The sequence below is a fragment of the Mustela putorius genome, unplaced genomic scaffold, assembly GCF_011764305.1.
Source record: "Mustela putorius furo isolate JIRA1106 unplaced genomic scaffold, ASM1176430v1.1 tig00000738_pilon_pilon_pilon, whole genome shotgun sequence".
NCBI lineage: Eukaryota > Metazoa > Chordata > Mammalia > Carnivora > Mustelidae > Mustela > Mustela putorius.
The window spans coordinates 5975241-6002103 of NW_025421463.1; the positions used below are offsets into that span (position 1 = coordinate 5975241).

General features: G+C 58.3%; 1 protein-coding gene and 1 long non-coding RNA gene across 4 annotated transcripts; one reads left to right on the forward strand and one right to left on the reverse strand.

Moving 5' to 3' along the window:
- On the reverse strand, positions 1–26245 carry SYNGR1 (synaptogyrin 1). 3 transcript variants are annotated; one of them, XM_045083838.1, is made up of 4 exons: positions 26028–26245; positions 9333–9570; positions 7878–8023; positions 1–3817 (listed from the first exon to the last, which is right to left on the reverse strand). In XM_045083838.1, the coding sequence occupies exons 1-4, from the start codon at positions 26124–26126 to the stop codon at positions 3662–3664; spliced, it is 639 nt and encodes a 212-aa protein (XP_044939773.1). In that variant the 5' UTR covers positions 26127–26245; the 3' UTR covers positions 1–3661. The 3 variants fall into 3 exon arrangements, with proteins under 3 accessions (XP_044939773.1, XP_044939772.1, XP_044939774.1); XM_045083837.1 differs by having other exon boundaries at positions 1–3883; positions 26028–26243; XM_045083839.1 differs by lacking the exon at positions 1–3817 and adding an exon at positions 6083–6388 and having other exon boundaries at positions 26028–26223.
- On the forward strand, positions 25372–26863 carry LOC123393082. The gene is made up of 2 exons (XR_006607808.1): positions 25372–25608; positions 26566–26863. It is a non-coding gene; the product is annotated as an uncharacterized LOC123393082 (long non-coding RNA).

Genomic DNA, 26863 nt, shown 5'->3' on the forward strand with positions numbered 1-26863 from the left:
TCAGCTGGTGGGCTTGTCTTCACTTTATTACTATGTCACCATAAGTCACCACCTTCACTTGGTTCACCACAAATGGACAGATGTCATAATGGAGGGTGTCACGGGGCCACTGGATTCACTCTTGAGACTTAACCAGGTGGTGGGGGAGTCCAGAGTGGGGGCCCAGGATGGGGACCGCCATTCACTGCACACACGCACACACACAGAGATATATTTGTGGAGCCTTATATTATACATCTTATATATAGAAAATATATATATTTATACTATACACAGGCAGTTACGCTGCAGGAGGGCTGGGACACCCAGACAAGGGCTGTGGGCACCAGGGGATGGGGAATGTCACATCAAGGGGCAGCGCTGGGAGATGGCTGGACCAGCCCATCCTCCCACACTCTTGGGAGGGGTGCTCCCTCTTCCTGCTCCTTAGAGGATCAAAGGGGTCTTGGGCCAAGGTTGGGGGCCCTCAAGGGGTAACAAGTGGGGGCTCTTGGTTACATGGGGGGAGCCTGATGCCCCCGAGAGTCTCTGAAGATCAAAAATCACAGGCGAGGTTGGAGTAGGGGAACGGATGCCAAATCCCGGGGAATTAGACCCTTGACTGTCACACCCCCAGGTACCAGACGCCACACCCAGGCAGACGGCTCTGGGTGAGTGTTAACTCAGAGGCAGGAGACCGAGGTCCTCAACTTCTCTGTGCATAACTTTGGACAAATGACTGTCTTCTTGGCCTACTCTACCTTCTCTAAGGGTCCTTGCAACTCTAAACTTGTGTGGAACCCAGTTTTCCTGGGCCCTCTCTTGTGCTTGGTGGAAGGAGGGAGCCCAAACCCGGCAAGGTTAGGCTGCAGGGGGCAGTCTTCTCCAGAGAAAGGGTTGGAAGCAAGGGAGAGGCTGAGGGAGGCAGCAGGGAGGGGGACAGAGGATACTGTTGGCCCACGAACAGGGGTTCTAAGTTTGGGACCTCCTGGGTGTTGTCCTCAGTCAGTGGAAGAAGCAGGGGGTCCCCAGAAGGGGAGTCAGGAGCCCTGGGTTCCAGCCGAATCCCGCCCTCTCCCCATTTCTCACCTGAACCACTGTTGGGCCCCTGCCAACACCCAGCTTGATGATGGGATCTTGTCTGGGCTGTACCCCAGGTCGAGTGAAGAATGCAAAGTGAGAAGATTCTGCGCCCCTCCCTCGTGGCAGGGGTTCTGTAAAATTCCCCAGTCTGGGGTGGCAGGGACAGTCTAGAAGAAACACCCAGGGGATCAATGAAGCTCAAGTGGTACCCGGCCCTCCAGCTCCGTATTACGAGCAGCTCGTTGGTGCCCAGGGAGAATGGGTGAGCAGCACCCTGGGGTCTCCTGGTGTCCATCAGCAGGGGAGCTGTTTGGTAGGGAGCGGGCGCGGGGAAGGGCCTCTCTCAACCTCCTGCATGCGTACAGAACCTCACTTTGCCAGAAGCGCACCCACAACCACCCGCGCCCCTTACCTGCTTCTCAAACTTGGTCTGGTACAGGCTCCGCTGCTCGGCCTGGTAAATGCCACCACTCCATCCCATCCCCACTTACACCACTGGCGGGTTACCAGAGACAGAGCGCCTCCCTCAGATGTGGGAAACTGGAGTCTATGAAGACCGGCTGTTGCTTGGCTGTCTGGGGATCTCTCCTGTCACTGCTGCCTCCCCCCCCCCCCCCCGAGGACTTGGAACAGGCTCGAGTTCAGATACCTGCTCCACTGCTAACTCGTTTACACTCCGAGCCTCAGTTTCCCTTTCTGTTGAGTGGGGACAACGATGCTACTTCTCAACCTAGGAGATTCCTCCTCCTTCCCCCATCACTGTGCTAACTGCTGCCCATCCTCCTGGCCCCTCCTAGAGCCCCTCCCGCCCCCGCCCTGGCATCCCTTGGCAAGCACTCGGATAGCTCTCTGCCCCCGGTAGACCCTGGGTACAGTGGTTGGCTTGGGACACATCTCCGGACGGCCAGCTTGCATGTTTTCTGAAACCCTGGCACGAGACAGCTGCTGAGTCAATAGGCAGGTGGGTATGACCTGCCTCTGAGGATTCTTGTGGGGAAATGGGGTGCCAGTGGTAGGAACAGCCAGCATGGTGCCAGGCCATGATACCCCAGTCCTGCTCCCTGGGTCACTGGCCAGTGGACGCGGGGCCCCATGCCCCCCCACACCTCTCTCTCTCCTTTAAGGCCTCCCCATCCTTTAAGGTTCAGTGAAGAATCCCTTCCTCCTCCCAATCCTCCTTGTGCCTTTGGAGACACCTGCTACCGTCTCCGAGAGCCCACTGCCTCCCCCAGCCTACCACGCACCAGGGGCTCTCAGCGTTCATCTTGGGAGCAGTTTGATCCATGGCAGCAGCTTGAAGGCTGGCCTTGCGGGTTCCACAGCCCCTGCCCCCTCTCCCCTGCTCCCACAGGGAGATGGTCCTCTCATTGAGCCTTCTGGAAGGCCAGTGGAAGGACTCTCCATGTCCTTGGGTGTTCCAGGCTCCAAGCCCCTGGCTGACCCCGGCTGAGGGACAGATGACACAGTGTCCCAGATCACTTCTGTTTCCTGGGAGGTCACAAGGGCAGGGCAGGGAATCGGGGCACCTGCTGGGTGGCTGGGGCCAAGAAACCCAGGCAGCAAGCCCAGCTCTGCCACTCAGTCACTGTGTCCTTGGGCCGGTCACTCCCCATTCTGGGCCTCCTCATCCACCCAGCCCTGGGCAGGGACAATGGTCAGTCCTTTGGGAGGCCACAGAGAGGGTGCTAGAGCTCCCTGTGGGGCGCACACAGCATGGCACAGCACATGGGGAAACAAGCGAGTGAGGCGAGCCCCGTTGGCCCTCCCACCCCGACTGGAGGCTGGGGGAGGGGCCGTGGGGATGTGGGGAGCAGGGCCTGGAGGCTGGGCTGGCCCACTGTGGGGAGCAGCCAGGCAGAGCAGGCCCTTGGCTTGCAGCAGAATCAGGGTTCTCTCACGGGCTGAGGTCCCCAAGGCCTCCCAGAGTGACAGGAACAGAGTGGTGGCGCCCCAGGGACGGGGAAGGCAGGGAAGACAGGATACAGCAGGGGCTCTCCGGTCAGGTGGCCTGGGCTTGGGCCCAACTCTATCACTGGCTGCCTGAGTGACCCTGGGCAAGGGACCTTGACTTCTGCAGGCCTCAGTGTTCTCAACCATAAAACGGAGACCACCCCACACTCGTAGTAGGGCTGGGTGACAGCCCCCAGTGTCCTCCACACGTCCCCACACACGCCAGAGCCAAACCTTCCTGGCATCATCCCGGGCTTTCACGCCAATTCCCACCTCCGGGAGCAGCGGGGCTCCTCCGCACTTTGTCGTCCCCCTTCCCTGGACCATTGGTCTCTCCCTACCTGTGTCAAGCCCATACGTGACACACAGTAGGCACGTGATGAACGCTCAGTGACACAACGCACGAGTGCAAACGCCCCCCAGCCCCTGCCACACAGCCTTGCACACACGTGGAGACAGACCCCCAACACCTTACCGCCCCATCCCACCGAGCTGCCCTGGACCACAGCAGAACAACGCAGAGGCTGCCAAGGCGCTGGGCAGGGCAGTCTGGGAGGGAGCCAGGGTCTGGGTGTGGGCAGGGGTGAAGGAGGGGAGGGGCAGCTGGGACTGGGGCGGGGACAGGCAAGGGGCAGGTGGTCACGGCAGCTCAGTAGCCCTGGGACTGGTAGCCCTGGGGCTCCGTGTCAAAGGCGTTGGCCGGTTGCTGGTAGGTCCCGCCCATGCCGGCGGGGTCCGGCCCGGCGCTGGGCTCCACGTAGGGGGCATAAGGCATGCTGGAGTCCTGGCTGGGGTCCATGTAGTCCTGGGAGAAGAGGGCCGAGTCGGCGCCAATCTGGTACCGCTGGAAGGCCAGCACGGCCTGGCCCGCCTGGTGACGGGCGCCGGCGAGGACGAGGACAGGAGGGAAGGGATGGTTAGGGGACAGACAGACAAGAACAGCGGGTTAGTGGCAGTTAGTTCACGCGACACACGCAATAGGGGTTAAGTACCCTCAAAGCACCAGGGACGAAACTAAGCTTGCCTGGGCGGGTGGGGGAGTCTGTGCTGGCAGCCAGCCCTCAAGAGAGCCAGAGCCACGCTGTCCATCTAGCTACAGAAACCTTCAGAAGTCACCCCCCCCATGTCCCAGAGGTCACAACGGTCCACCAAACATCCTCCGTGGGGGTAGTGTTAAAGTGGCCCAAAGGCCACAGCATCCTTCTCAAACCGTGTCCTCAGGCGTGTTATGTGGAATGGGGAAATCAGGTTCTCGGTGGGAGAGAGAACTGTTGGTATCTCCTAAAAGCCATGCTGTCTCTCTTGCAGCAAAGTGTAAGCATGTGACGAAGTTCTGGCCAGCACGTCACCCCAAGTCCTTTGTCCCACCCTTTGACCTGATGCCTGGAATGCAGATGTGGTAGCTGGAGCTCTAGCTGCCACACGGGACCATGAGGTCCATGAGCCAAACTGGAAGGATGGAAGAGGCCTGGGTTACGAAAGTCCCCTGGAGCCACTAGGCCAGTCCTGCAGTGTCTTCACAGACTTGGGCTGCAATTTACAATTTCACTTGTTGCTGAACCTAATTGTAACTCAAATATTTGATCAAACAAGTTTGGGAACAGAGTGAAATAGTGTCAGGGCCACGGAACTTGTCAGAGCCTTGACTAATGTATGCTGGGATCCCCCAAGGGGAAAACTGGCAAGCAGCATGTGCCAACCTTATCTGACCAACAAAGCCCTTTTCCCACAAGACCTCGTTGGGAACGACTTGTCTATAGCATATGTATGTAGGCGGGAAATTCTTTTTCAATAAAAACTACTGCATTGTTATTAAGGACAATGACATTGACCACAGCAAGCTAGGGAATAAATTAAAAAAAAAAAGAAAAAGTTTTCAGGTTTACATTGAAAGCCTCCTCCAAAGATCTTTCCAGCAGGTAGTCTGTGATACAAAGAGGCTAATGCCCTAAAAAACCCGCTTTTGGGCTGGGTTACAGGGGACCTCGAGGCTTCGTTACAGGAGACCTCATGGCAATTCATGCCAGAAGCCAGACCTGGACACAGAGGTGCTCCTCTTTCCAGGCAAGGGCCCTCTCCAGCTCCTACTCTTTCATCAGCCCCCTGACAAGGCCATAAACCAACGAGGAACCCCAGAGGCCCATCTGGTGAGAGGCAGGGGCTGAAGTGTGCTTGGCATTTTATTCTGGAGCGTTCCAGAAGCCCAGTGACCAGGCACTGACTTTCTTTCGATTTGTGTCACAAGGCAGGGGACCCTGCTGGACTGGGGTGCGAAGGGGACGCTGGGAGTTGTGCACAGAGCCCAGGGACCTGGTGGTGTGCCCGGCCCCTTCCCCAGAGCGGGTGCACTGTTTGCGGCCATCTGCACTTGTATGCCTCTAGTGTTAGGAAGCTCCTTCTCTCTGTGCTTTGCTCTCGGGGCCTGTTTGCTTTAATACCCCCTCAGCTCCTGTAGAGGGTGGAGAGGAAAGTGGTTCCTGCCCAGGGAAGCTGGAGGCTATAAAGAACTGGAGGCCAGAGTCTTTTGGAAGAACAAGGACGCACCCCATGAGAACTGCCCCCAAAGTAGAGATTAGGGAGGTGTCCCTGACTCCTGGGAGAGAATGAATGAATGAATGCATGCATGAAAGAACAAAAGAGCCTACATTTATTGAGCATCTCTGTGCCAGGCCCTGCATCAGCCTTTGTTTCATCCGCACAACAGCCCTGAGAGGTAGGCCCACTGGGTAGTGGACGGAGGCTCAGAGAGGTGCAGGGATTTGCCCAGGGTCACACAGCATATGAAAGCAGAGCCAGGCGAGGTGTCCTCTGACATCCTCGGGCAGGCTCCCCACACCCCGCTCCTGAGCAGCCAGCCTCCCCGGGGAGTAAGATCAGCCTTCATGCTACCGCGAGGGACAGGCTCTCACAGTGTTCATAGTCGGCACCCTGGCAGCCCGCGTATGAGCCACCTCCTATTCTCCGAGAGCCCCCGGCAGTCTATTTGGGGGAAACTGCAATTTGTTCTCCCCTCCCCAGCCCATGGGCTCCTAATGCTAAGGACCCCGTCTGATTCATCACCAGGCACAAAACAGCTCAATAAATGTTTACTGAATGAACGGACAAATGAAACATAAAGGAGGCAACAAACAATTAAGTGGAGGGTCGGAACTGGCCTTGCCAGCCAGCATTCCCCTGCCCTGGGGGCCCTGGTATCCTGGCCACCCTGGCAGCAGGCCGCCCCCATGGCCTTGCCACTGGCCATGACCTGGGGCACCCCTTAGCCTCTGGAAGCCGGGCAGGCCTACGGCTGGGCTGAGGCGGGAAACAGTGTGCTGTATTCCTCCTGGAAGGTAAGGTCCTTGAATCTCCGCACGGCCAGGGCTGCGGTCAGGCTCTGCCAGGAGCAGGAGAGAGCAGGGGTGAGGCCAACGGGGATGAGCTGGGAAAGGCAGAAGTGCCAGCAGGGAGGCTGGCGGCAGTGGGCCAGCGGGCTCCTGTCAGTCAGGCTCTTGGATCTGCCCCTAGAAGTCCTGCCAGCCTATCACCCATTCCTCCTCTGTGAACCCCATCCCCATGGCAGGGCTCACTATTCCAAACACCTCCCTGTAGGGCTGGGTGGGCTGGCTTGTCCCCATACACGGGGCACCTTCTCTGGTCTGAGATGCCCTGGGGTCATCTGATTCTTCCTGCCCAGCCCTGGGCATGGTGTGCCCATGGAGGGTGTGGTGTGACACATGGAGGGCTGGTGTGACCACAGCTGGGGAGCTGGGGCCCGAACCACAGGTGTTCTCCTCCAGACTCTAGCTCCTAATATTGCATGGGGGTCAGGGTGTCCCTAGAGAAAATGGATATTCAAGGCCTCTCATAAGGAGCAGGAAGTCACTCCAGGACAGGGAGGGCTGGCTGCAGCTCGCTTTGCAGGAGGGGCTAGGTGGCCTGTATCTAGCCCCAGGACTCCTGGGAGGCATGGAGGGGAAAGAGCTGTACGCAGGGTAGGGGAACCCTTCCGACGGGGACCTGGGGCCCACGTGACCCAGACATCTGCAGGAGGGAGACGACCGGAGAAGAAATACATCAAGGTGACCTGGAACCAGTGGGAAAGAGGGCCCAGCCTAGGTCTAGAGCTTGCCAAGGGGTGCTGTCTGGCCAGGGGGGCCCAGAGACATGCTTTCTTTGACCTACATAGTAGGCTTTTTTTTTTTTAACTTGAATTAATTTTTAACATATAAAGATCAGATTTCACACAGAAATTCAGATTTCTGTCTTCTCTGGAAAGTGGGAAGACCTGGCCTGTGTGGATCCCCACTCCTGCTTTGGAACACGGGCCGAGGGTGCCCCTCTGGAGAGCACGTACCTGCCACCCGCTCACTCAGAACTTCCCATGTGCTGCCTGCCCCGTGGGCATCTGAGTTTATGACAACTTCCCACCCCAAATCCAATCGCCTGATTTTACATATGGGAAGACAGAGTCCTGGAAAATTCCAGGCAGCGCCAAGATGTGGCCCAGGTCTCCTGACGCCGAGGCCTGAGCTCCTTCCCTTAGAACTGCAAACCTTGTCTTTCCATCTAGGTTTCTGCTTGTGTTTGTAAAAGGTTATGGTAAACGCCCACGACCCAACTCCCAGAGCAGCTGGGAGGGCCTTCCTGATCTCTGGAGGCTGCTCTGCACCAAAGCGAGGGTCTCCCGTCACTGAGGGACTGTCCTCGCTGACATGGGCAACAGTCTCCTTCCTCAGGAAGCAGCCCCATGCGGGCGTCAAGGACAGATGCAGGGGGCCGTTTGGGCCTTAGGAAGCAGGAGTCCCTGGCTAAGCTTTGAGGCCAGCAGCCTGGGAGCCTTGGCTGGGGTAGGAGGGTGCGTGCTGGGCGAGCGGCGTACTCACCCACGTGAAGATGGAGAAGAAGGAGAAGGTGATGGCGGCTCGGGCCGCATCTGTCCCTTCATTCATTGGGTTGTCCTTCGGCTTGGACACCTGCCACTGGTTGGCCAGGAAGCAGAAGCCCACGAACCAGAGGAAGGCCCAGAAGGCTGGGGTGTTCACCGGGGCCAGGCAGGAGGGTGAGTGGGGAGGGCCAGGGAGGGGTTCAGGAGCACATCTCCCACGCTCCCCCACCCCCAGAGGGAGAGGCGGGGGCAGGGGTGGGCAGAGAAGGGCGCACAGGGAAGGCGAGGCCAGAGCAGGGAGGTCAGTCAGACATGGAGAGGGACAGAGACCACAGAAGGGAGCCGGCCCCGTGGGGACAGCACAGCCACGAGCAGAGCCGGGGAGAGCCAGGGGCGGTGAGGGGAGGGAAGGAGGGAGAGACAGAGAGAAAAGTCAGTCAGCCTGGGTGGGCATTTCTGTCACCTCAGCCACACACAGATTTCCCAGCTGAATCCCCGCCTGGGGACCACCGCCCGCCCCTGCAGCAGTGGGGGAGGGGCAGCGATCTGAACCCCCAGCCCAACCACTGCCCCACAGTGGCCTAACAGGGTAGAGAGAGGAGGAGGCTGGGCAAGGGGGGCAGCTTGGCTGGCCGGGTCTGAGCACTGACTTCTTCCGTACCCGTACCCGTAGCCTTATAAAGCCCGAGGTTCGGGCGGGCCCTCTTGAGGAGAGGCCTGGGGAGTTCAGTAGAGGGAGCCTCGTGGTAGTGAGATCTCCTGCGGGTGCTCAGAGACTACCCAGGGAGAACCAGAGCTGCTCCGATGAAGCGTGTGTGTGCCAAAGGGCTGGGCTCACAGGCACTGCTGGGGAACCCTGGGGCTCTGTGGAATACAGTTTGAGAACTACTAATTTCATTCTAGCTTCCAGGTGGAAGGGACTGGCCTCACTCCTTACAGCCAGCCAGACTCATCCTGAGAGTCCCAGGCTGGGTAATGGCGGGAGGTCGCAGCCAGAGACCTGAAACCACAGCCAAAGTCTCACTGCCCTTCAACCACAGCACCCAGCGATCAGACTCTCAGAACTCTTGGGGACAGAGGTCGGGGCACCTCTGCCAAAGGCTGTTTCTGGAGGGCAGGGGCATCAGGTCATGTCGGACCCCGACCCTCCCTAGGCCCGGACTGCATACCAGGCTGTCAGGCTTGCCTGATTTCTCACGAGGCTCTACCAAGGGAGAGGGCACAGAAGGGGCCTCTGAAGGGCGGGAAGCCGGGTCCCCTCCCTGCTGCTGCAGCATCTCAGGCCCAGCCCCAGTCCCACCACTCCCTGTTGCCAGCCAGGTGACCCCAAGTCCATCCCCAAGTCCATCCCCTCAGATGCCTCATAGCTGAGGAGTGATGGACCCGCGGGGCGGGGGGCACCCTCCACAGGCTCTGTTGTGCTGGGGGGTGCCCACGGGGCCGGGGGACTCACCTGAGACCCCGATGTCGGACAGGACAGCTTTCTTGCGGTCCTTCACGCTGCTGATCTGCGGGAAGTACACGTCCAGGGCCAGGTAGAGCAGGCAGGTGAGGAAGGCAAGCACGCCCACAGCCACGCCATAGCTGCAGGCGCTGGGGTTGCGGTTGTAGATGCAGAACTTCTCGCCCCCCGAGTTGTTGTTGAGGTAGCCCTCGTTCACGATGGAGCCGAACACCACGATGGAGAACACCTGTGGGGCGGGGGAGGGGCCGGGCCGGGCCGAGTGTGAGACCCAGGCCCGCCTGACCCAGCACCAGGCCTGGAGGAGGGGAGGCTACTGCCCTCAGCCTGCTGCCTGCCCGCACCCCCGTGAGCCCTCTTCACCCCAAACAGCCACAAGGCTGCTGTGAAGCAGGCATTTCAGAGGAGAGGCCCAGAGACGGGAGGGCAACTTGCTTCGGGTCACATGGCGCAGGGGGGGACAATCACTTCCTTCCTCAGCCTCAGACTCTAAGGAGCCTCTGACCACAGATCTGGCGGTACCATCCCACCAACCAGGTCCTGGGAGGTCTTCCTGGGCCCTGACACCAAGATTCCTCTAGAGCTGGACCTGGCCTCCTAGAACAAGTGGTCTTATGTCCTGGGAGGTGGGCCTGTCAAGCCCCGACCCTAGGCCAACTCCCCTAGATGTTGGCACATGCCCAGCCTAATCTCAAATCATGACCTGAGTCGAAGGCAGACGCTTAACCGACTGAGCTTCCCAGGTGCCCCTAACCCTCCGATTTTTGGTTTTGGCTCGGGTCATGATCTCGGGGTTCTGGGATCAAGCCCCCGTGGCCAGCTCTGCACTCAGCAGGGAGTCTGCAGGGGTTCTTTCCCTCTGCCCCTCCCATCACTCGTTCTCTCTCAAATAAATATATTAATTTTAAAAAAAGCAACAGCAGTCACAATCCCACCAATTACAGGGCAATCTGTACTCCCCCAAGTGCAGTGCACATGGTACCTCCTTGAACCCAGCAGCCCTCTGTGACGGGTCTACGCAGCGGGGTAGACAGCCAGCTAAGATGGCCGCCCTCCGCCCCACGCCGCCTCCCCTCCAGCCCCAACTCCGGGTATTCACAGCCTTGTGCAACCTCCTTCCCTTGAGTGTGGGCTGGGCCTTGTGATTCACTTCGAACCAACAGAATATTGCAAAAAGGGAGAGATAAGATCTCTGTGAGGAGATTACAAAGACTTTGGCTTCCACCTTGCTTGCCCTCTTCTGCCACTCCCTACTTGCTCGCTCTAATGAAGCAGCTGCCATGTTTTGAACCGCCCTGGGGAGAGGCCTACCCGTGGCATGGAACCGAGGAAGGCCTCCAGCCAACAGTCAACAGGGCCCGGAGCCCCTCAGCTCACAAGGAATCGAGTCCCTGGCTGGCATCGTGTGAGTGAGCTTGAAAATGGAATCACCCTCGGCCTTCAGACACGACCACGGCCCTGGCTGACCCCACGTGGTAACCTGTGAGGGATCCCGAGGCACTGGTCCCTGGCTAAGCGGATTCCTGACATCAGAAACTGGGAAATGACTAGGAAATGAAACTAAGGAACCAAGGAAATAAAACCAGGAAATGAAACTAGGAAATGCCTTTGGCTTAGGTCATGATCACAGGGTCCTGGGATCCAGCCCCGCATGGGGGTCCCTGCTTGGTGGGAAGCCTGCTTCTCCCTCTCCCACTCCCTCTGCTTGTGTTCCCTCTTATTCTGTCTCTCTGTCAAATAAATAAATAAAATCTTAAAAAAAAGAGAAGTTCATGCATCTTCCTCCTGCCTCTCACCTCAGAGCCTCAGGTGTGTGGCCTTCAGTGAGCCTGAGGCAGAGGCCAGAAGGATTTTTACTGCCCGTTTTCCACTTCTTTGTGTTTTCCAATTTTTCTAAAAGAAGAAACTAATTTCAGGAACATTTTCATCCTCAGCTAATAGGATGGGCAGTAACTCCGTGCCAGGTGTGGGAAAAAATAAGTATTATTATTTTTTTAATCTCATCTTCCTAAGATGTCTATGCTTTTTTTTTTTAGATTTAATTTATTTATGTGAGAGAGAGTGAGCGAGAGAGAGCAAACATGAGCAGGGGCATAGGGAGAGGGAGAGGGAGACGCAGACACCCCGCCCCCACTCCCGGCTGAGCAGGGAGCCCGATGTGGGACTCGATCCTAGGAACTTGGGATCATGACCCGAGCCGAAGGCAGATGTTTAACAACTGAGCCACCTAGGCGTCCCTAAGATGTCCATACTTTACGTGGGTTTTGTAATGTACTGCATCTGTGGAGTAATAATGTATATAAAATGAAGAAATCTACATTTAATGGGAGGAATGATTCAGAAGTTTTTCCTAAAGGAGGGCATGACCAAGAGTGTGGAGACCACTGGTGCCCGGCACTGTGTGTTAGGAAAAATTCGAAACCAAATGTCTGTCGATGGATGAATGGAGAAACAGCCGTGGCATCTCCATATAACGGAATAGTTTTCAGTCATTAAAACAAACAACACAACAGTTCTGACATGGCCATAACTGGATGAACCTTAAAACAAGAGAAAAAAAAGAGGTGATGGAAGTCAAACACTGAAGGTCAATGTTACATAATTTCGTTTATGTCCTGTATCCTCAACAGGCAAAACAGAGACAAGAAGCAGACCAAGGCGACCAGGGCGGGGAGAACAGGCAGTGATTACTGAATGAGCATGGGGTGTTTTTTTATAGGGACGAAAGGTTCTGAAACTAGACAGAGGTGATCTTTGCACAACATAAATGCCACTGAACTACGCGTTTTAAAATGGTTTATTATGTTCCATGTGGGTTTTTTCTGCAATTAAAAAAAAAGGAAGGAAGAGGAGACTGTGGGGCTGTGTTCTGTTCAACCACGACCACCCTGTGGTAGCTTGTGAGCCACACATTTGACAGTCCAGACTCGAGCATGTACACACAGCCAAGGTCCAGCCCTGTGCAGGCATGCCACACATTCTGCGTCCTTAGGATCAACCCACCAGGCACAGAGGGCAATTGGTGTTTCTCCCAATTAGCGGCGGAGGAAAACTGAGCCTCAAACAGCAGGTGGGACTGTTGTCGGCAGAATGGGTTGAACTTGAACCCAAGTCTCTCGATTCTCAGTCCTGCGCTCTTTCCCCCCGGACCAGGCTGACTCTCAGCCTTAGAAGGTGGGCCCTGAGGGATGGGTAGTCTTTCCAGACACCTGAGGGGCCCACGGTGTAACTGAGTGCCACGTCTGGCACTCAGGGGCCCAGGAGGGGAGATGCAGGAAGTCTGGACTTCATAGGAATTGTCTAAGGGACTCCTGGTCTACCGACAGTCTGGGCAACAAGCAAGGCAGACGCTGGACACCGGGAGACGAAGGCAGGCTCCCACGGCTGGTTGCCAGAGCTGTGCACAGCACCATTTCGGGATTGCCATTCACACAGCCCCTCGGACTTGTGCGCCAAGATAAGTCCACGGTTCCTACCAGGAACCTGCCAGGTCAGGAATCTGAGGCCCAGCTCCGGATGTCACCCACTGTCCCCAATCCAGCAGAATGGAAAAGCTTCTTGATTCAAGGATGCTCCAGACTCTGAGGAGTCCCACAGAGCTGCTGGAGTCAAACCCCAGGCCTGTGGCTTATGCTATGTGGCCTCAGGTAATGACAACCTCTCTGAGCCTCAGATCCGTCCTCTGCAAAAACTAACCCTCCCTTCAGGGCTAATGGGGAACTACAAGCAAGCACCCCAAGCAGGGCAGTGCACAAGAGGGGCTTGGCAAGGACTAACTCCCTTCTCCAGAGGCCCCAGGAAAGAAGGAAGAGCACCAGGAAGGTCCTCTTGGGCAGCACTTCCTGAAAGGCTCCACCAGGGGTGGGGACAAGGGTGGACCCCCCGCCAAAAGCAGGCCAGGGGGCCAGGGTGGGGAAGCAGGCGGGCGGAAGCTGGGGCTTTGGGGACAGTAGAGGAGGAACCATTAAGACAGGGCCCTCTTTGGGGAGAGAAGCAGGGAGACCCTGGGGAGGCCAGGAGGCACGTGCTGGAGACAGCGTGTCCCCAACAGGGTAAGGAACAAGATCGCAACATCCTCCAGGGAACCGGCGGGGCCCAAGGGCAGCGCAGAGAGAGGAGGCTCTGTGCCAGCTCTGGTCCTCCTCTCCATCCAGCCCACGGCTCCGGCAGGCAGGGCTCTCCATGCTCAGGCCCTTCTTGCAGCTCCAAGTCACCTCAGGCAAGTGATTTGCCTTCTCTGCGCCTCAGTCCCCTCATCCGTAAAGCAATGGCGCATTGCGAAGGAAGGAATGAGCTCGTGCACGTGTCATGGGGGCGTGTCGTGGGGGCGGCGTCCCCAAACGCCAGCCTGATGCTGAACAGCTGGACAGAGACCGAGGCATCGCAGGCGGGGAGCGGAGCACGGACGAGAAGCAGAGAAGCAGCCAGCTCGGCCGGCCGAGGCGAGGGGAAGCGGGGAAGCCTGTTTCAGGCAGAGCAGGAAAGGCAGAGGCTGCAGGTGGAAGAAGTGACCGAGGAGTGGGGCTGCACAGGTGCATGGGACGGGGAGGGAGGGAGAGCAGGTGCACTTCCGGGGTGGGGGGTGACAAGGCCAGAAGGATCACAGTGGGACATGGTGAGAAGTCACAGCAGGGTGACCAGACCTGTGGGTCACCATCCCCACCCTGCAGCATGAAGGGCCCTAAAGCTGTTCCCCACCGCCTTCCAGACACGATCCAACCTTCCAGGGCTGGTGGTCAGGGCCCTGGGGCCTCAGCTCCCTCCACGGTTCACCAGCCAGTGCCTCCCCACCTTCCCATGCCCCGCTCCCCTCCCCCATACTATTTCCTCTCTGGACCTGGTTGCTGCCTGCACTGAAGAGTGCAGGGCTAGAGTGAAAGCTGGGAGACCCTCCGGGGGCTAAGCACCCTGGGCTGGCACCGGCAGGGGGTTGGTGGGACGGGGTGGGTGCCCAATGTATGTGGAAGGTAAAGCCTCCAGCATCTGCTGACAGGTGTGCCGTGGGGGATGGGAGAAGAACAAAGGACAGGGGGTTGGGGGTAGGGTTGTGGCTTGATGACCAGTGGGGACACAGATGTGCACACCACATCCCCTGTAGGCCACAGAGCTGGGTTAGGGCACGGAGAGCCTCACCCAGACCGGGCGGAGAGTCTACACACGGAAAGGTGTTGCCAAGGATACACAACTGCTCCCCTGGGGCCACCGAACTCCCTCAAGGACCCTGCAAGCCCTGGGTTAACTTCTCCATTTAGCGGCCATTCCTCTACCCCAGTGGGAGGGAGCCCCCCTACGAGCTGGGATGGGCCTCAGGTTTCTGCCCCCAGCGCTCCCGTCCCGCTGGGAGGAAGGGGGGGGCCCCCTCAGGAACTGCTAGGTGACTAACATGCATCCTCCTAATTGGACGAGCCCAGCGTCCGGGGACCTGCCTGGGACCGCGGCTGGTGGGGGCAGCTGCAGACTAAAACCCTAGTCTCTCGGAGCCCCATGCCAGGCTCTGCGTCAGGTCAGGCGGCCTCCAGGGGACTTGCTAAGGCCGGATCTGCAGCGAGAGTACACAGAACCGCCACCAGCGGCCCGGAAATGAAACCAGAATGAAATTCTACGCTGCTGTGGCTGAACTCTTCCTGACAGGCGGATCAGCGGAAGGGATGGGACTCAGGTCCACGGTGGCAGAACTAGTGCCTCAGAAACAGGACAAGGTGGCGTGGCGGGGGAGGGAGGTGTCCCACAAAGGCCACTGGTCAAGGGAAGGCTCAGGAAATAAACCACCCCTCTGCCTTGAACTAAAGAAAATGCTATAAAAAGAAGGCACCAATGTAAATGGGCCAAGGCTGTTTTTTTGCTGTCTTTATAATCCAATCCTGGGTCTTTTTAAAAATGGATTTTAAAAAAATGGATTCCAGATGGCAGTTGGAACAGAGGTAGGTTGAACTCAGAAAAACAAATCAGGGGTACCTCAGAATTTCAGGATCTTGGGGTACTGGATTCAGAGGCATAGAAATGGAGACCCCAGTCGGGCCAGGCCACCCCACCCCCCCATGCCGGCCTCACCACTCCCCCTCCCCCACTTGGCTCAGCCATCCCAGAGGGCCAGGGTTGGCATGGTCACAGGCTGTCTGATAAGTTTGCACCTGCTGTTCCCACTCCCTGAACGCCCTTCCCCACCTTTTTCTTTTTCTTTCTATTTTTTTAAAAGATTTTATTTATTTATTTGACAGACAGAGAGACAGTGAAAGAGGGAACACAAGCAGGGGGAGTGGAAGAGGGAGAAACAGGCTTCCCGCTGAGCAGGGAGCCCAATGCAGGGCTGGATCCCAGGACCCTGGGGTCATGACCTGAGCCGGAGGCAGACGCTTAACCACTGAGCCACCCAGGCGCCCCGTTCCCCACCTTTTTCATCTTTCAAATAGGAACAAACTCCTTTGATCCTTCACCCTTCAAAACTCTCCTCCACCCCGACCCTGCACACGCTCCTGTTGGGAACTCATTTCTGGGTCTGTCTCCCCCAGGAGACTCTGAGCTAACCCCACAGCTTCTGCAGGGGCTCCGTATCAACTGCGAGGTCCTGACAAAAATCACATCACTTAATCCTCACCAAAACCTCTAAGGAAGGGCGCCTGGGTGGCTCAGTTGGTTAAGCGGCCAATTCTTGATTTTGGCTCAGGTCATGATCTCACCGTCGTGGGATTGAGCCCTGAGTCAGACTCTGAGCTGGATGTGAAGCCTGCTTAAGATTCTCTCTCTCCTTCTCTCTTTGCCCCTCCTTCTCTCTCTGTTTTTAATAGAAATAAAATAAAATAAATTAAAATATTTTTAAAACCTTGAAAGAAAATATAAACCTAAAAACATCTCCACAAATCAGGCTCATTGAGCCCATTTCACAGAGAAGGAAGCTGAGGCCCAACATGCCTAGACTCTAGCGGGCGGCCCATACCGGCTGGCCCACAGCGGCTAAGCAGGGTGCCAGCTCCCAGCCCAAGTCTGCCCCCACTTTCGCCCCATTCCAGAATGTAAGCCAAATCTCTACCTTCAGCTGCTGACCCAACAGTGAATTCCAGATCCCAAACTCTAGGACAAGGATGAGTTCCAGGAGGGACACCTGCCCTCGGAGCTGTGTCACCACCCCACAGGGCAAGAGCAGCGGGACCCATTTTACTCCACATCCGCACCCAGAGCAGGCAGGCCGTGTCTGGGCCCCTGCAGGGCATCAGGCTGAGCCGGCTCCAAGGAGAGCTGGGCCAAGCCAGCCTGAGGGCCAGAGGTCGCTGCTGTTTGCTGGGAACTCCCCAGAGGGTGGCCTTAACCATCTTTAGGCACCTGCTGGGTTCCCCCCACCCCCTGAGAAACTGTAGAGAGGAGCTCCTGGGTCCTGCCAGCGGTGAATGGTACTGTCTCACCCTCTACTGGGACATCTTCCCATGTAGCCTTCTGCTCCACGGTCTCTGCTGCCCACCTCCAGGCTGCAACGTTGCCTGGCCCAGGACAGCCACCTCTCCAGCCTCCTCCCCTCTGCCGGTGGCTGCTCCCCCACCCCAACTCTTCCTAGTCCTTCCCAAGTCTGAGGACTGCCTCCCTAGGCAGGTTCTGCCGTCCCCCTTACTTGGGCTGCTGGTTCACATCTGACCTCTCCAGCTCCAGTGACCTCCAGTGACCTCTAGTGCCCCTCCTCCCTCCACACATTGGCTCCCACCCAGGAGCTCAAACCCCAAACTGGGCTCATCCTCAAAGCCCATCCAACGGGGTACTGGGCCTACTGCTTCCTCCTGCCCCCCAGTAACTCAAATTACCCCATGTCCCCCGTGCCAGCCCAGGCCACAACCACCTCCTGCCAGGCGAGATAGCAGCTTCCCAGTCTCTCTGTGTCCTCTCCCGCTCCTGCACCCTCCCCTTTACAGCAGCTGGAGAGAGCCCTTCAGAACAGTCACTGCTCTGCTCTGTCCTGCTCACCTCCACCCCCACAGCGAATCCCTCCCCCACTGCAACCCAGGTCTCCTGCCTTCCTCACAGACTCCTTTCTCACCACTGTCCTCTAGCTCTCCCCCAAGCTCGCTCCTGCCTCAGGGCCTTTGCACTTGGCTGTTCCCTCTGCCTGGAATACCCAGAGACCCCCAGATCTCCCAGGCAGGCTCCTTCTGCTTCCTTCTCAACATCCAAACCTCAGGGCAAGACAAACTACTCAGAGAAACCCTCCAGACCTGACTCCCAGATCTATACTAAGAGGCTGATACTCCACCTCATTTCCTCAATAACATCATTATACACAGATGTCCCTAGTTATTGGTTCATTTGTGGGTGAACATCTCCCTCCTGGGACCCAGAGGGAGGGTCAGGAAAAGCTTAGAGGGGAGAAAACAGCAAATCTGAGAGAGGTAGGGGCACAGGCAGCATGGGAGTCAAGAGAAGGGAGCATTCTCTCCTCAGCACCCCTAGTTTGGGCCTCTGCTTGCATACCTCTGAACATGGGGAGCTCACTCTCTAGTAAGGGGGGGCTCCTGCGTCCTCTCCCTTACCCTGAGCTGAACCTGCCTTCCTATCAGTGTCCATACCAAAGTCCCTGCTCCTGCCCCTGGGCCGCAGGGAAAGACTGCGAGGAAAAAAGGAGCTGTGCTTTTGAGGGATGAGTCAGGCTGCCAAGCACCCCCTCCCCTGTTTCATGGGAGTGGGGCCCTGCCTCCCACGGGGTCATATGAGGAAAATGGCTGAAGCCAACGCAGGAGCACATGACAGGCACCAGGCGGCCACTCTGCTTCCCAGAGAGCCTCGTGTTGAGCCGCAGGGCTGAGGCAGGGTCAGGTCGGGGTGCTCCTAGGGTCGCTTCTCTCCTCCCCTGCCCGGGCACCCTGTTCCGAAGCCTTGGATGTGACCTGCAGGGGATTAGGCCATAATCTTCCGCAAGCTGTCCCTCACATTCTCAGAGGTGGGGGTGGGGAGGGGGCTCTATGGGGCAGGGGCCTGAGCATGCAGACCCTTGTCCCCAAGGCACTGAGAGCTTCAGCCTCCTGTGGCTGTGCAACCAAGGGAGTGGGGGGGGGGGCAGGAGGATCCCCCTCCACCAACAACCTTCTACAGCCCAGGTCCTTCCTCATCCAGGTCCTACCCCCTCGGAATTTTCTGAGGTCAGGAGGGGAGTGATGTCCCCCCTGGGAAAGTGCCGCAAAGGCCAACCAAGCACCAGGGGCCCTTCCTAGGCAGGATCGCGCTCTGCCCCAGTGGCCCCTGGAGGCAGGCACGGCTCTCCCCATTTTGCAGATGGGGAAACCAAGGCTCTCTGCGGTCTCTCCACTGGTTAAGAAGAACGGGGATAACCTCCCTCCCCGGTCCGTGAGCTCTTCCTCACCTCAGTGCCTGCCTCTGCCCTGCCAGTTCCTACAAGCCTGACAAGGTCCAGTTTCTTCCCCTCTGGGGCAATTCCAGGTCTTCAGAGAGGTAATCTGGTCCCAGGCCCTGCCTCACTTTCTAGAGAAGGAGAAGGACACAAAGGGGTAAATGCCTTCTGCTTTGAGAGTTCTTACAGCTGTTCACAGAGAGCACAAAGGAAGCAGGGAGGAGACAGCCAGCTGGAGGGGGGGGTGCAGATCCTGGAAGTCTTCAAGGAGGAGGCGCTCGCTATCTGAGTTGGGCCTTGAAGGCCAAGTGGGAGACCCTGAATAAGGACGGAGGGTGGAGAGAGGAAGGTAGAGCAGCGCAGTTCCGCACCTCGTTTAGCCTTTACAAGACGCCACGCACCATCAAGCACCAGGGACACAACAGTGACATGACAGACACAGCCTCCCCCCAACCCAGCCTCCTCGCTGACCTGCTGCACCTGTCGGGCTTTACCATGACACTCCTCCTGCCGGGAAGCCCTCCTCCCCGCCTCTCCGCCTGGCTGGCCCCAGCCTTCTCATCTCCACTGTACTGTCCCCTCCCTGTCCCTGACCTCAGCGTCTCCTCACTCTGGCTGTGTGCTCATCTCTGTGTTTTTTTACTGGTTTCATCATCACATTTCCCTCCACTGTTTCCCACCATGAGCCCTCGGCAAGGAGCAGGCCCCCAGCAACGCGCTGCGTGTGTGTTAAACGGGAGACGACAGCGTGTGTGTGTCCTGCGGCTGCTGGGTCCCAGGGGAGGATGGATGAGCCTCTCACAGCTGGCCAAGTTCGGCTGAGGCGGTCGTTAATGACCAGCGACCCTGGGTCTGGCAAGAAGGTCACAGACGGCGGAGAGAAGGGGGAGAAAGCCTGAGTGGGGTACAGGTGAGAGACGGAGGGAGACCCCTTGGAGACTGTGGCCAGACAGGAGTGAGGGGCTGCAGTGAGGCCGGCCGGGGCCACAGAACCGGAGAGACCCGGGAAGGGTGAGCGCCGGACCCAGGAGGCTGGGGAGGGGGCCGGGTGGGTGACACCCGGAGGAGCTCAGCTGGAAGGGGACAGGGAGCACGGGGCGAGGGCCCAGCCCGAGGGTCGATGGCTCAGAGGTCCCAAGCTCAGAGATGTTGGGGTCAAGAGGTGAACAGAGAGCTGGAGAGACAGGAGCGGGGGAGAGCAGGTGGCTGCTGGAAAGGTGGGCCAGGCGAGGGGGGCTCCGGGCCGTGCGGAGAGCACTGTGGGAGGAGGCGAGGCCGGACGGGAGCAGGATCACAGAAGTGGGCGCCACAGTCGCCTGGAAGGAAGGCGGCGGTTGTGCTAGACAGAGCAAGTGTCGGGTGGTGGGCGCCTTCGCGGGATAGGGGGGCAACCTGGGGCTGGCCTAAGAGGAGGGCAGCCAGCCCGGCACGGAAGCCAAAGCTGGGGGAGAATGGTCTAGAGGCAGCCTCGGGAGCCAGGAGGACCATGTCCCGCCTCCAGGCTCGACAGAGGGGGGTATGAGGGAAAGAAGAGCTCTTTTAAGAAGGCTGCCAGGCGAGCAGGGTCGAGGCGGGGAGGCCGGGTTCCTGCAATTTACAATTAGGGATGTTCAGAGCGGGGCCATGTCCGCTCCCGCCTGGACTGGGAGCTGGGAGCCCCGGCTTGTTGGGGTTCTAAGTAGTCTGGGCCTGGCAGCCTAGGGCTGCCCCAGCCAAACAGCGACCCACCCTCCCCACGGTCCCCTTCACACCGCCCCCTGCCCCCCACAAGGGAAGCTGAACATAATTCCATTCCTGGAAGGGAGGCGTCCTCCAGACACACAGAGGTATGAGCTGCTGGGCCAGGATCTAATCGACACTCTGCTCACATACTGGGACCCGGGGCCCAGGCCCCCTGCTGCAGGACCCCCACAAGCGTTATAGGGGTGTGGTTCTTGATATCACTTCAAAGACTGACCGGTCCCAAAGTCCCCAACCTGAAGACCACCAGGAGCAAGAGTGGGAGTTCTTTGAGGATAGAAAGGTTGGCAACCACCAGCCCAATTTGACTCTTTTTTCCATCTGACAGGTGGGGAAACTGAGGCCCAGAGGACATAGCATCTTGCTCAAGACATACCACCAGTCAGGGTCAGAGGGGGTGCAGAACGTGGCCTCAGGCCCCAAGGCTGCAGGCACTTCCCAGCGGCCTGTCCTGCCTCTCCTCCCACCGGACAGCCGGTTCTCCAGGTCTGGCTGCCAAGCGCGGCTCCCTCGCCAGCTCTGCCATCTGCCCTTCCTCTCCTCCTGGTTTTTCCTCCTCTCCGCCCCTCCTCCCCCAGCTTTTGTTCTCCCCCCCCCCCCCCACCGCTTGGGCTTTCCTCACAGCTTCTCAGGAGCAGGGGCAGGGCCCTGCAGGAGCCAGTCATGGGGCTCCCCCCATGTGGCTGGGGACTCCCTGAAGCAGAAGCTGCTGGCCGTGATCCCAGCCCCTCCAGTTAACCTCTCGGGCCTCAGCTTTTCACCTGAAGTGGGGTAACAAAACTCACTTGACCAGGACGCTACAGGCCTAGGAAGAACGGATGTGTGGCAGGCCCTTTAAATATCCATCTTTGCAAAGCTTCAAGTCTGCCCCAAAGCTTATCATTCCAATGGCAGGTCACAGATGAGGTTTGGAGAGGCCAGGATTTTCCAACATCCTGCTTAGGCAATCCTGCTCCCCACGCCAAGTACCAGGCTCCCCCAGGCTCCCAAGCTCCTGCACTGCCCCTGTGCATGAGGAAATGCCCAAGATGCAAGGCAGGGTCCTACCAGCCAACGTCTCCTGAAGACTTCCTTGCCACTGCCTCCTTCCTAGACCTAAGACAGATGGACTAGCCAAAGGTCAGCCACAAGCAGATTAAAAGATAAGGAAGATTCCAAGACTGCTAGTGATAAAGGACAAAGGAGCATGTGATCTACTTCTGGCCGGGCAGCGCTCCCTGAGTTAGTGACCCGGCTGTGCCAGGTGCTTGGAGAGCACAGGCGGGATGAGGCCACCCAATTCCTGTGAGAACACTCGCTCCCAGAACCTTAAGCCCCATCTCCCCCTGGCAGCCACGGGGAGCTCTTCTCCGTTTGAAATCCCTTTCTGTGACCCGAGGTCTTTGGTGAGCAACCCCCTGCCTGCCACCCTAGGGCCCGCTCACAGAGTATGATGGCACTCTCATTCACACACTGGGGACCCCCAAGAGCTCCCCATCATTTCTAAAGCCCACTCGGACCTCAAGCTTCTGACATTTGCGCCTGCTGCTCCTTCTACCTGCAATGTTCCCTCCCAGCATCTTTATCAGAACCAACTCAGCAGTCACCTCCCCCTGGAAGTCCTCCATATCCCACTCGCAGAGGCATCTACCCGCTACTGGATTTTCTTCTTGTGGTGTCTCGGGCCTCCTAGGAGTACGTGTCACTGGACTGAGAGTGTCTCTGGTGGGACACACAGGCTGGTACCGGGCAGGGACTTGGCATTTGCGGAATGAATGACTGAATGCCAGAGCTGGCCAGAGGCTCCATCTCCACCCCGGACCCCTTTGCCCCACTCCACACCTCCAGGATTTTGATGCAGGATGGCTAGGGAATCGTGATCTGGACCAGAGGGGGGACGGGGGGGGGGTGTCTCATCTCGAAGCTGCTGTGTTTCCAAACCAAGTTCAGCTTTTACTGTCAGTGTTCACTGGGGTGATCGAGGGTGTGGATGAAAACGAGAACCCGTCGAGCCCCCCTGGTGCCATGGCAATGTAGATGGGGGACCACAGGGGGTACACTGAATATGAACCCCACAGACCTCCAGATTGTGCCTTATTCTGTCATTTGGGGGGGGTGATACCCGCCCTACTCACAGAATCCTGTTCAGGAAATCAACCCCAGAAACACCAACATCTCAAACACTTTAGCGTTCTGTTTTGCTCCAAATGAACATGAGAACACGAACCACCCTATTCTCCACCAGCACCAATATTCCTTCCCCGCACGGCAGTAGGACCCACTAAAAGTAAAACCGCAAAGGCCACAGAGGAGGGATCCTTTATATAAAATCAGCTAGCTCCCCGCCAGAGCTCCGGGCCCCCACCTGAGCCCAGAACAAAGAAAGGTGTCCCCTGACAGGCAGCAGTCTTGGGTCACCTATGACCTAGCTCAGCCTCCTCAATGAGCTGGTGAGACTGAGGCACAGGGGTGGTCGTAGCTGGTCTGTGGGGCAGCCTTCTCCTGGCCACCAGCCGGACCGGCCTTGTCTCCCTACAACTGGGGCAGAAGCAGCCCCTCAGAGCTGCCCCACCTCGGCCATCCCCTGCCTCACCCCAGACATGGAAGGTTCTAGTCTGGCTCCTAGTCAGCTGGGCCAGCCAGCTGCCAGCTTCTTCCCCATTTAGCCAAAGCGTTCAAGGCCTGCTGTGCCTAATCATCCTCCTGGGCCTGGGGGCCAGTGGGTGGGGAAGGGGGCAGTTGAGGAAGCCAAAGAGAAGGCGCTGAGGGACCCGCTTCCACCCAGGTTCCAGGGTAGATCCGGGTAGGGGGAGGTCCCTCTTTCAGAAACAAATGGCACAAAATCCCCAGCCCACGAGCACACATGGGGTTAGGGCTGTATCCCAGCTGCAAGGGAGGGACCCAGATGTGGTCCTGGATGGAGGGACCAGGTGTCCAGGTTTGTGTGGGACTCACAGGGCTCCCAGGACACAGCACTTTCAGGGCTAAAGCTGGGAAAGTGCCAGCAAACCAGGTTGAACCAGTCGCCCTAGCCCGGAGCTCAGGCTTCCTTAGCTTCAAGGTGAAGTCCACGGCCTCCCTGACCTCTTGGGGCACCATGGAACACTAGGGCCAAGGTCAGGTCTCCAGCTACATCCCTCGCACACTCACGAACGCATTAGAACATGTCGGCGCACCACACATTTTCCGAAAAACACTGGAAGGCAGGCACTGGGCCTCTCTGAGCGGTGGGATCACACGTGATTTTTTTCCTGATTGTTTTTATCATGGTAAAATAGACAGGACATAAAATATACCATCATCACCATTTTTAAGTACGAGGTGGTATTATGCCCAGTACATTAATATTGTGTGACCATCACAAGTGATGTTTCTATCTTCCAGATATCAGCAGGCATTACTTTTATGATCAGAAAAAAATATCTGTATGTTTTAAAGGTGACAATGAGCCTCTATCAGCTGTCTCTGCTCACACAAAGGCAGTAAGCACAGCTAGGAGGCCGTTGGGGGTGGGGATTAGATGGGTGCTTGGCCCAGATGACCTTTATCCTGGCCAGTCCTGAAACCCAGGATTCTGACCCCTTCCAGCTTCCAGAGAAGCGATCAATGTGCTTTGGAGACTCCAAGATTTGGGTTCAGATCCTCTGTCTGCTGCTTACTTGCTCAGTAACCTTGGGTCTGAGCCTGTTTCCTCAAGTGATGCAGAAGCCGTAGGGGAATGAGTGGCGGGTAACTGCACACGGGCCCCCTGCACCCAGCGGCCTCTCCATAGTTACTTTTCCTTCCTCCTTCTTGGAATGTCTCTCTGGCACCCAGACGTGATGAACAGAGGTAAGCCCTGCTTATCCTTCAAGGCCCAATTTGATATCAAATTGGGAGAAGTGGAGAAGCCTCTCTGATTCCCATGGCAGGGGGTACCCCTCTGCTGGCTCTCACGGCCTCTGCCCGGGGGTACCTGGCTCCCTTCCCAGTGGGACTATGTGATCCCCGAGCACTATCGGCTGCGTCTGAGTCATGCTGTCTTCCCTAGGCGCCCAGCAGACTTGGTGAACCTTTGCTAAATGAAGCCATCACAGGCAGAAGTGTCCCAAGCAGGCAAACTGCCCACACCCCCTCACAAAGCCAGTGGGACTGGCAAAGGGGAGCAGAGCACACAGCTGGCTCGCCTGATGGGGCAGGTGTGTCCCCCCCACCACCACCACCGGAGTTCTGTCTCTGCCAAGGGCCAGTCAGGGTCACTGGGGAACTGGAGACTGGCACAGATGAATGAATCCAGTACCACAAACCCTTCTGGATGTGCCCGGGGTGCCAGGCCCACTGCCAGGCCCTATGTAGCCAGTGGGGCTTCCCTGCCCTCAGCAAGCTCCCCATCTTAAGAAGAAAGGGGGTTCTTGTGGTGCCAGGAGGAGGTTTTAACATTTTCAGACAAAGGACAGTTAGCTTCCTTTCTCTCTGGGAGGCCAGAGATAAACACCCAAGCTGTCCCACCCATCAGATCCTAATATTGCCCTGAAAACCCTGAACACTTGAGCACCCTGAGGCTGTGGCTGGCCTTAGGTGTAGTCCTTTGGGGTCGCTGATAGTGACCCTGGCCAGTGTCTCCAGTCCTAGCCCCCTGTGGGCCCACAGGAATAGGCCCCAGGCCCACAGAGGCACAACCCTCCAGTGAGGGTGTTTGGGCAATGGCCACAAACCCTATGGGGGCCAAAGGCACCCACTTTCGCATTGGCCTTCTTCTCCTGGGGTGCTGCCCACTACATCTGACACCCCCCCCCCCCGTGCTCACTGTCTCTGTCCCATCCTCCTCCCCCAGAGCCCCAGGTCTGAGCAGGGACCCCCCCACTGCTGGGGGATTCTGACCCGCACCAGGTTGAGGTCCAAACCCCCTCCCCCAACAAGCATTCAGGTGTACTTGGGGGGCAGTCATGGATTCAGGAAATATCAGAGCCCAAGGTAGCTCCTCCCACCTCTCTACAAATCGGGAAACCGAGGCATGAGAGAAGAGTTGCCTCTCCCCACCTCCGAATGTAACTCCTCGTTTCCCATAAACATTTCTTGGGTGGTTCCCGGCCCAAGGTCACGCCGCGAAGGAGAGGCACTTCCCCGGGGGAAGCCAGGTCCCCGGCTCCCGGCGCATCGCTCCATACCTTCCGGGCTAAGCCATCAAACCTGGTTTCCGGCCCTCTCCTCCTTGAACGTCCACGGCAGACGTGGCGTGCACCCGTGAGTTGATCTACGCCCTGATCCACCCCCCCAAAAAAGGCCACCTGAGACCCGGGCTCAATCCCCACCGCCGCTGATCCGCCCGGCGGCAGCGCGCAACCACAGCCGCGAGCTGCATAGCGGCGGCCTGGAGGTCACGGCGATGGGGGGCCGCACGCGAACGGGGACGCCGGGGAGCAAGGGTGCCGGCAGCAGGAGCGGGAGCCCCTCGCCAGCGCTGGGACCCCCGCCCGGGGCCCGGGAAGGAGCGGGGGGGGGGGGTGGCGGCCGCCGGCACCCTGTCCGGAAGGCTCCCCGCCGGTTGCGGCACCTTTGCCCGGGGTCCGGCGGGGTTGGGGTCAGTCCGAGCGCGCCGCCGCTGCCCGCGCCCCCACGACACGCCACCGCCGGCGCGGCCGGGCCACCCCAGCCGTCCTTACCCAAGACACGACGCGCAGAATGGTGTGCGGCTGCCGGACCAGGGTGTGGGGGTCGAAGGCGCCCCCGGCTTTGCCCGCTCCGTACGCACCCCCTTCCATCGTGGCTGCACCCTCGCGGTGCCCCCCGCTCGGCGCGCGCCGCCGGCCCTGCGCGTGCGCGGCGCCCCCGCCCCCTCCCCGGCTCGCGCGGCTGGTGTGGTCGAGGGCTCCCGCCAGGGGGAGTCGTGCGCGGAGGGCGCCGCGGCGCAGGCGGGCGGCGGGTCGCGCGCGCTCGTTCTCGGGGGCGCGCGTGCTGCGGACCGGGTGGAGGGCGCGCTCGTCGCTGGCGTGGTGACCTCTCTGCTGAGCGGGGCCAGGGCGGGTGCCGCAAATACAGGACGTCCCCACCCCTGGGCGGTCGCTCTCCTGGGCCGTGCCGTCCCCATCACAGCCCGGCGGTGCCTGAGGCTCTGACTGAAACCGTCTGCATTATTTGTTTTCTCTCGCTGTCTGTCCGCCAACCTAGTAGGGCAGGGTCCGTGTTTGTTTTCCTAAACAGTAGGTGCCACCAGAAGATTTCTCGAATGAATGAATGGACCACGAATGAATAACCCCTCTCTCCGAGACCTCCGAAGCATCCACCTCCCCAAGGACCTTTCAGTTTCCACCTTGCTTTTAGGTTGACATCACTCCGTGGGCGCCTGTGTCTGCGTATCCCCCCCCACCCTGGAGGGGCCCAAGACGTCTGGTACAGAGGAGGAGGCTGAGGAAAAGCAAAAAAAAATTTAAGGAATGTGTCCTCCCCCTCCCTACTACCCTTTTCCTTAATTCAATAATTAATTACATCATTATTTGTC